General features: G+C 38.4%; 1 protein-coding gene across 1 annotated transcript; it reads right to left on the reverse strand.

The window, feature by feature from the left end:
- Positions 1 to 7,279: 7,279 nt before the first annotated feature.
- On the reverse strand, positions 7,280 to 9,956 carry LOC148354885 (uncharacterized). Its single transcript, XM_088348878.1, has 2 exons — positions 9,258 to 9,956; positions 7,280 to 8,458 (listed from the first exon to the last, which is right to left on the reverse strand). Exons 1-2 carry the CDS (start codon positions 9,696 to 9,698, stop codon positions 7,436 to 7,438), a joined length of 1,464 nt encoding a protein of 487 aa, XP_088205004.1. The 5' UTR covers positions 9,699 to 9,956; the 3' UTR covers positions 7,280 to 7,435.
- Position 9,957: the final 1 nt, after the last annotated feature.

Below are 9,957 nucleotides of genomic sequence, written 5' to 3' on the forward strand. Positions count from 1 at the left end.
CAGATATGTATTTATGAAATAATAATTTCCTGTCTCACATCTCAACCAATATTGTGTCACTTTAAACTTGTCTCCATCTCGCAGTTACCGGTACTTAAAGGGACGGTATGTAATATTAAGTCTCTCCTAGTGGTACCAAAAAACTTTCAGTCATTAATGAAAAAACACAAACTATCATACCAGTGTTGAATTTCATAGAATATCATCCATTCAGCCATTATTGGCACCGCTTATCCTCAGCAAGGTCGCGGGGGTGCTGGAGCCCATCCCAGCTGTCTTCAGGCAGTGGGCAGGGGACACCCTGAACTGGTTGCCAGCCAGTCGCAGGGCACACAGAGATAGACAACTCACTCACTCATTCACACCTAGGGACAATTTGGACCTGCCAATTAACCTACCCTGCATGTTTTTTTGGGAATGTGGGAGGAAACTGGGGTGCCTGGAGGAAACCCACGCAAGCACGGGGAGTACATGCAAACTCCGCACAGGAAGGCTGGTTGCTGGATTTGATCCCATGACCTCAGAACTGTGCCACGGACGCGCTAACCACTCATCCGCCGTGCCACCCTTCCTCGATTATAATTTGTGCATGAATAAACCACTCCAACATATTGCCTTAGATATCCTTTTTGGTGAAAGTTTTCCATCCCTGGCTTTAACGAGCACATGTTTCAATGTCGACACGTTCGCACATGAAGTGAAAATACTCTAAAAGTTGACACCAAAAAAGAAAGTTTAGAGCTAATTACAATAAGAAGTTAAAATCAGAACGGACAAGTGATCATCTTTTTATAAAAGCATTACAAAATGTAGTTATTCACCATTTTTTGTTAGGAATAGGACGTGGAGGATACAATGATGTTACACGATGTGTCCTTAGATGAGAATAAACTCCAACGTCATGTGATGATTATCGATGTGAATCACCTGTGCCCGCTTATTTGGCACCAATTGCTGCGGGCTCTCATTGACTCCTTGTCCCTATTTAAACCCAGTCCTGTCAGTCCCCTGTTGTCAGTCCGTCTGCGAACCTCTGTTTATACAAGGCAAGTCTTTTTCGACCCTGACTCCCGCCTGTCCCGTTTTTGCTCCCGTTTGTCTCCGGTTACGAGCCATTTTTGATCCCGACCACGTCTACTCTCCCGTCCTGGCTTACGACTCGTTTCCGACCCCGACCACATTTTTGCTCTGCCTGTCACGGCTATCGACCTGTTTTTCCGTTCCTGACACCGCCATCCCCTGCTATGGAAGATCCACTTCCGTATTCAGATCATGATCCGATTGCGAGAGCGACTTGCTTCTCAGCGCTGCCCTTTCTCTTTCTATCTCAACAAACTTATGAGAAACGTTACGCGATTGGGTCTACCCTTTGTTCTGGACGTGACATGTGATCAAAGATTTGTTTGTGTTATACATTTGTTTTGATCTTTTAGATTCTTGAGCGTAAAAATAGAGTGCGCGATAATATCTACGGATTTCTAATGTCAAAGGGTTGGCATGTATGAAGTAGAATTTTGAAGTAATTGTACTTGAATAATTCTTATATTGTTTTACTCTTGATATTTGAAACTGCAGTGATAGCAAAAAAAGTCCAAATGTTTACTACTTTGAGGGACTTTTTACTCTGCAAAAAGAAATTCTTACTCATTGGCAGAGTAAAGTCATTTTATTCCAAGGATACTAAAACAAGAATAAGAATATTCTTAAAATATGCGATATTGTTTTGTCTATGAGACAGATTATTTTGCTTATTTTAGAAAACACAATTTTCTAGGTTTAGAAAATAATACTCAAAATAAGCAGACGATTCCATGCAGACAGTTCTGCTTATTTTAGGTCATTTGTATTTCCTCGGAAAATGACTATAACGGTCTTAAATATGGAAAAATGACACTTAATATATTTAAATTTACAAACATGTTTTCACCTTTCTCTCTGTTTGTGGAAATAAATCAAGTAGGATATTTCAATCTTGTAGTAAAATGTATTTTTACTCAAGTGTCATGAACCAGAACAGGATCAGGACCCAAATGTGTGACGTTACTCACACAAGCCTTTTATTTTATGGGAAATGGGGAGTCATGCATGTTAGGCAGCAGTCTGGCGTGAAATGATAGGAAGCTAGAGGCAGACAAGCTCGATACCAATTGCCCGAGTTGATATCGGAAAGATGGAGCAGATGCCGGACAGGACGGGACAGACAGGATAGATAATGAAAAATGATATCGAAAATAAACAGGACAAACTAGACGGGAACGAAAACTGGAGAAAATAATAAACAGAACGAAAATAGACGGAAACAAAACTGAAAACCGAAATTAAACAGAACAAAAAAAAAAGGGAACAATACCGGTCAGGTAATACCAACAGGAACAGGACCGAGTCGAAACCCACGTCTTGCGGGGCAGAAGTTCGTTGACGGACTGACAAACGAAAAACGAGAGCACTGGTGCCTCACGGGCGGGGCCAATTGGGCCCCATGGCAACCGTGACACTCAAGCTGTAAAATGGTAAATTTAAAACCTCACTACTGGAATATTTTTTTTTTCAGTAATCTGTACATAAGTAAGCATTTATTTTTCAGAATTAATTTTACTGTGTACACTTGGGGAAAAGTACACTTAGAATAAAATAAGGCATACTCTTACAATATATTAATATGCTTATTAATGCTTGTAGTAAAACTAACAAGTTGAACTTGTAATAATTTAAAAAGCTAAATAACATGAAAGTTTATGTGCATTAAACTAGGTTCAGAATGTTATGGTACTTTTAAGTATCTGTACTTCGGGAGTCGACTATTTTTACTTGTTTAACAGAAGCATCTGTTCCTCAATTTTTTTCCCTCCTTTGGCGCCTTCCAGCAGTGAAAGTAATCCAACGAAATGAGCTAGCAGCATCCCCCCCATGCCTTTAAAGGTCGTGTATTTATAATGTATACAGCATCAATCATTGACGAGGCAGACGATTTCAATCAAGAGGTGACTGTGACAGCGATTTATGCGCTTTGCCTGACTTTCGACGCCTTTTTTATTCTAATTGCCCGTTGGACTCAGATTTCTCTAAGAAAATATTTTCACATGGAAAAGAAAAGCAAAATTTACTAATTTCCTTAATTCAACCGTATGTCTCGGGCAATATATCGCTCCGGATTATGAATTGCAGGAGCCAAAAGATTTATAATTAAGGAAATTTTATATATGTATATATATATATATATATATATATATATATATATATATATATATATATATATATATATATATATATATATATATATATATATATATATAAAGTCGCACTGGAGTATAAGTCGCACCCCTGGCCCAAATCATGACAAAAACTTCAACAAAACAATTTTTCAGTCCTTAGAAGAAAAAGAAAGTTAATAACTAAAATATCAACAATTTCCAATGACACTATTCATAGTTTATTGGTTATTTGCAGTTTTTCCATTTACCAATTGCTTACTTTCTTTATGCAATTGATTTTAGCTTTAGCGTCATCTGCTGGCATTATTCAAAGTGAGTTGATGAGTTTAGCAATTTGGAGAAATTAGATACTCTATTCATCCCCGTAGGGAAATTCACACTTCCAGCAGTATCCTTGTGTTGAAAAATAAAATAATAAAATAAAAGAAATAGAATACAGAAATACCCAATATAACGTGTTGATATAGAGTATTTAAATAGTGCTACATAAAATACACACTGTAATAAAAATTGGGTAATATGCAAATGTGGGGTTGGGGTTTAATGTGGGCTTTTACTCCCCCAGGTGGCGTTAAAGAGCCTCATGGCATGAGGAAGAAATGAAATGAAAATAAATGATCTTCTCAGTCCGTGGAACAAGACTGTGACTGCAGGGTTTAACCTGTCTCTTTACCATAAACCCCAAAATCATTTGGAAACCTGTGTCTAGGGTTAAGGCAACTTCATTGCTAGTATAATATAGCTTGCATTCTTTCAAATGTTGCAAACTAGCTAACATCACTGAAGATAACTAGGTGATACTAGGTGATAAAACTACATTTATTTTTCAGGATATGAAATCCTTGCCATTTCTTTAGCCAGCTGAAAATGATAGTTTTTAAATTTAAATCTTCAGGGTTCGTACACCTTTTTCATGGCCAAATTCAAGCACCTTTTAAGGACTTTCAAAGCCAATTTTTCCAGTACCACTAAAAGAAGGATTCCGGTGTGAATCATGTATTTGCAGATCCACAAATATATATATGTAATTCACATATGCGATTTATACGCGTCAATTATTCGAGACAAATCTCTCCTCATATACAGTGCATCCGGAAAGTATTCACAGCGCTTGACTTTTTCCACATTTTGTTATGTTACAGCCTCATTCCAAATTGTATTAATTTAATCTCTTATCTCAAAATTCTACCTAAAAGACTCCATTATGACAATGTGAAAAAGTTTTTTTTTATACTTTTTTGAATGTATTAAAAATAGAAAACTAAGAAATCACATTTACATAAGTATTCACAGCCTTTGCTTAATACTTTGTTGATCCACCTTTGGCAGAAAATCCAGCCTCAAGTCTTTTTGAATATGATCCCCCAAGTTTAGCACACCTATCTTTAGGCAGTTTTGCCCATTCTTCTTTGCAATAAGTCTCAAGCTCAATCAGGTTGGATGGGAGACGTTTGTGCACAGCCATTTTCAGATCTCTCCAGAGATGTTCGATCAGTCTGGACTCTGGTTGGGCCACTGAAGCCAATCTTTTGAGATCTTGGCTGTGTGCTTTGGGTCATTGTCCTGCTGAAAAATGAACCTTCGCCCCAGCCTGAGGTCAAGAGCGCTCTGGAGCAGGTTTTCATCCAGGATATCTCAATATATTGCTGCATTCATTTTTCCTTCTATCCTGACTAGTCTGCCAGTTCCTGCTGCTGAAAAACATCCCAACAGCATGATGCTGCCACCACCATGCTTCACTGTAGGGATGGTATTGACCTGGTGATGAGCGGTGCCTGGTTTCCTCCAAACATGGCGCCTGGCATTCACACCAAAGAGTTCAATCTTTGTCTCATCAGACCAGAGGATTTTGTTTCTCATGGTCTGAGAGTCATTCAGGTGCTTTTTGGCAAATTCCAGACGGGCTTCCATGTTCCTTTTACTAAGGAGTGGCTTTCTTCTGGCCACTCTACCATACAGGCCTGATTGGTGGATTGCTGCAGAGATGGTTGTCCTTCTGGAAGGCTCTCCTCTCTCCACAGAGGAACGCTGGAGCTCTGACACAGTGACCATCGGGTTCTTGGTCACCTCCCTGACTAAGGCCCTTCTTCCCCGATCGCTCAGTTTAGAAGGCGGGCCAGATCTAGGAAGAGTCCTGGTGGTTCCAAATGTCTTCCATTTACGAATAACGGAGGCCACTGTGCTCATTGGGACCTTCAAAGCAGCAAAAAAAATTCTGTATCCTTCCCCAGATTTGTGCCTCAAGACAATCCTGTCTCTCAGGTCTACAGACAGTTCTTTTGACTTCATGCTTGGTGTTTGTGCTCTGACATGCACACTCAACTGTGGGACCTTATATAGACAGGTGTGTGCCTTTCCAAATCATGTCCAATCATCTGAATTTACTGCAGGTGGACTCCAATTAAGCTGTAGAAAGATCTCAAGGATGATCAGTGGAAAAAAGATGCACCTGAGCTCAATTTTGAGCTTCATGGCAAAGGCTGTGAATACTTATGTAAATGTGATTTCTTAGTTTTCTATCTTTTATAAATCCAAAAAAAGTTAAAATAATACTTTTTCACATTGTCATAATGGAGTATATTGTGTAGAATTTTGAGATAAGAGATTAAATTAATACAATTTGGAATGAGGCTGTAACATAACAAAATGTGGAAAAAGTGAAGCGCTGTGAATACTTTCCGGATGCACTCTAGGTGTTGGTTAAAAATGACTGTAATAAGTAGCTTATTTTTTCAGTTGCAGGAAGTTCTTCCCCTTACAATTTACCAGTGGGAAACGCAATCTTATTCTTTAGGGTGGCCCATAATAAATGTCCATAATTGATGTGTATTCCTTGTACTAATACACATTTCATAGTGCCCTGTTAAGCGTAACATGCACCTGTCCTCTTGGGCGCGACAACGCTTCAACGGACTAGGGCATACAAACTAATGCCATCTGCCGTTAATTACGGGGGAAGAAATGCAATAGCAAAGCGAAACCTCCAGAGAGCAGTGTCAGCGTCATTTTTAAGCAGACTCGATGAAAACACAGCAACAATTAAGCATATACAAGCACTTTTCAATCCTTGAAAACACATTAAAGTTTGAGCATTTTCAAGGATTTCAAGCACATGTATGAACCATGAATTTGGCAGAAGATAACTTCTAGAATACTTTTTATGTCAGGCAAAGTGCAGTCATGGGAGGGTGTGCTTTACTTGTCATGAAACAATACAATTTTAGGTTTTTGGTTTTATATATTCAGTCTTAAAGATCTGTCTCATTTTACCTAACAATTTTCAAATTTTCTTTTTTATAACTGCTAAATTTTCACATTATATTATAAATAGTATTCATGCTGAGTATGTATCGTATTACTGTACTGTGCAGAGCGTCTGAAGATGCTGAGCATGGCACACAATTCTTTTGCCTCATGGCAGAGGCCAATTTGAGAGCAAGGATTCTTATTTGGTGCACACATCAGCCCCAAACAAGAGAATTAGTGATCCTACTGTACGATCAAACTTAATGGAGGTCAAGCCAGAGTCATTTTTCCCCCCATAATAGATTACTTATCTATTGATACACATAAAAATGTCCTAATTCATTACACTCTTCAAACACAACAAAGACACTCAAAAGTTTAAAATATTTTTTTTTAATCATCTACCTGGTCATCATCCTTTTGTTAGTCATGACAGGCTTCACACGCCAATGAAACAGATTTTGGTTGGATTCAGTGATTTTTAATACACTACTCACAAAAATTGAGGATGCAGCGGAGTCCAAAACATTTTCAAAATCTTTCCACATTGAAATTAATTGAAAAATAATTATTGGTTCCAGACTGTCTGGAAAAAAAAAACGGTTGGATGAAAAAAAACGGTGTACGAGTAGCTAATATGTAAAATAAGCCAAGAAATGGTTCATTCATGCAAATGTACCACAAAATAAGAAAACCAGGTAGGACCAGGGCAGTGCCCTGGTGGGGGGAAAAGTGGGGCGAAGCCCCCCCCCGGAGCTCATGGGTTTTTTTAAGTACTTTCAATGCACTCAGATGACAAAGAAATAGACAAGACAACAGCATAAATTTTCAATGTATATTGAACTATCCCATATAAAATTACAGTTTAAGTCAACTCAAAATCAGTCACATTAAAAAACATTTCCCCAACGCCACTATCTTAATTGTAAAGAAGATGGTTCCAGTGGCAAGGGAGACCCTAGACGACCGGCATCTTTCTACAACTGCAGGCGGCTAACGGGATCCAGGTCTGTAGGAAACCGCCTCAAAGCGTGCCGCCACCAGCTTGTGAAGAATATCTTCTCATAGATCCTCTGCTTCCTCTTCCTTCCTTCCTCAGTCATGTTCTTTTGGCCTAAAGCTGATTGTATGTCTTTGAGTTTGGCTTTGACTTCTCTTGAAAGATCCTTCTTGTGGTAGATGGCCATGATGGTGGGAAGATAGAGTTCTTTATCTCCTCTGCCAAGAAATGCATAGTAGAAGATGGTAAAGACATCCATGAGGCGTAAGGTGGACATTGAAACATTATAGTTTGAAAGCCATCGATGGCTGACAAATCTCTCTGGCATGGTGAAGGTGATGCCTGTCAGAAAGCAAATTTCTTGAAGAGCTTCCTTCAGATCGGTTGACCACTTGAAATCGTTGAAGAGATCATTATGGAGTCCTTCAATCTTGTACTCAAATGGCTTGCAAAAATGCTTAGAGGCGTTGTGGATGTGGTGGCAGGTATCCCCATCTATGTCAAGGAGATGTGGTGCTGGTCCCTCTCGCAAACGCGTCTCAACTCCAGATTTGGAACCCCGCATCACTGCACATGAGTCCATCAACACAGACACCAAATTGCTCCAGGGAATATTGTTCTTGGTCATGAGGGCTGAGAGTTCATCAAAGAGAGATTTGCCGTCAACTTTAACAACACTCAAAGATGCTAAATGTTCCACCACAACAGACTTTGTCGACGGGGAGAAATAGCTGACGAGAACACACAGGACACGGTGTAGATTGTTGCTGGTGGACTCATCAATGTTCATTGAAAAGTGGGAGGATCTTAAGTTTGTTAAAGTCTCATCAAGCATAGTATGGGCAAGGCCATACTTTGTTTTGTAGGATGCACTGGTTCTATCCATGGACAGTCCATTCAGAGCTTTTGGATCCCTTGCCAGTTCCTTTGACAGTGTGATGAGCTTTGGGGCCATGGTGAACGGAAGAGAATTTTCGGCCAGCACTCCCAACAGCATTGCCTGAAGAATAAAAGAAATTTAACAATAATCAGTAAACAATTAAATAATTTAAATAATTATTTGAATTATAATCCAAAATGTCATGCGACCAAAGTAAATAAAAAAGGATTTAGTCTAAACTTTCATGCACATTCACATGTCAGAGTATTTATTATGGTGACAAAAAAATGTTGAAAATTAGCTACAAACCATTGGAAATAATATTTACCATGCAATAAATCATTTAATCAATCATTCTTAATACATAATGGATAACAAAAACATAAAATACCTCATGCAGCAAGCTCTGATAAAAACACAATCATGCATTCGACTAAGATCATCTCTGTAACTGCATACATCAAGACACTCAACATCTTGAAACCTAAAAAGTGCAAACATGCAGCATTCATTTGAGTTTGTGTCAATGATTAACCATGTTATTAATATTAAGTAAATTATGTACCATAATAATATCGTGGCCATTAAGAAAATCAATGGTAGAATATCATACAAGTACTTAATTTAAAAAATATAAATACTGACAATAGTTTTGATTACTATTAGGCTTAATAATATTTTTAAATTTCCTAAATCATATTTTAAATGTAATAATTTATTTCTTTAATAGCAGCGTATCCAAGTATTTGATAAATGAAAGTACAATAAGTATAGGCCCTACAGTAAAGTGTTGGTGTAATGTACACATGAAAATCTATTATTGTAATTGTTAAATATTTATGGCCATTTTTATTACGTTATAATATTTTCGAAAAAAATGGGAAAACTGTCAAATAAATTTGAAAAGTTTACCACCTACCTCAAAATTCACGACTCTATCAGCAACTGGTACAGGTTGTTGGGGTGGATCACGTCTCTTTATTACCGCTTCCGATTGTGATGTCAATAAGGGATGGAGGCCGTAAAGTTTTGGAGTTTTCGTTTGGGCACCGAAACTTCCAGCGATGGAATAATTTGTCGTTCTTGACTGGAGTTCTTTCACGTGTTTTTTGCTCTTTGCGTGACTTTCAAGAGCTTTGAAACCTCTCCCACCATAGTCGATGGTATCATGACACCAAATGCAAAGTGCTTTCCCGGCACGATCGATCTTCCGAATAAAGTCATTGAACAAATTCGTCACAGTCTTCTTTCCAACATTCGTAGATAATTCCTTCTCCAACCAGTCCCATCGAAACTTGTTTTTTACAATCTTATCAATTTCTTTAGCTCGCGGAGCATCTTTGCGTTCGATCACGGACATCTTTCTTTAAACACCCGGCAAAAACGTGTGAGAAATGAACAATGGCACACTCCTATAACAAGCGCGTTTATTGGTCAACACGAGACTTCAACCAATCGCAAGTACGTTTCATTTCAGTTACGGAAACACTCAAATGGCATGCTGTCGAGACGAAATCGTTTTTTTTTACCAATTAAAACACCGGAAATTTTAAAATTTTATTTTTGGAGATAAAAAAAGCGGAATTCCGCGAATTAGCGGAAAAATCACATCCCTGATA

The sequence above is a fragment of the Urocampus carinirostris genome, chromosome 12, assembly GCF_059441175.1.
Source record: "Urocampus carinirostris isolate Australia breed hairy pipefish chromosome 12, RoL_Ucar_1.0, whole genome shotgun sequence".
Lineage (NCBI taxonomy): Eukaryota > Metazoa > Chordata > Actinopteri > Syngnathiformes > Syngnathidae > Urocampus > Urocampus carinirostris.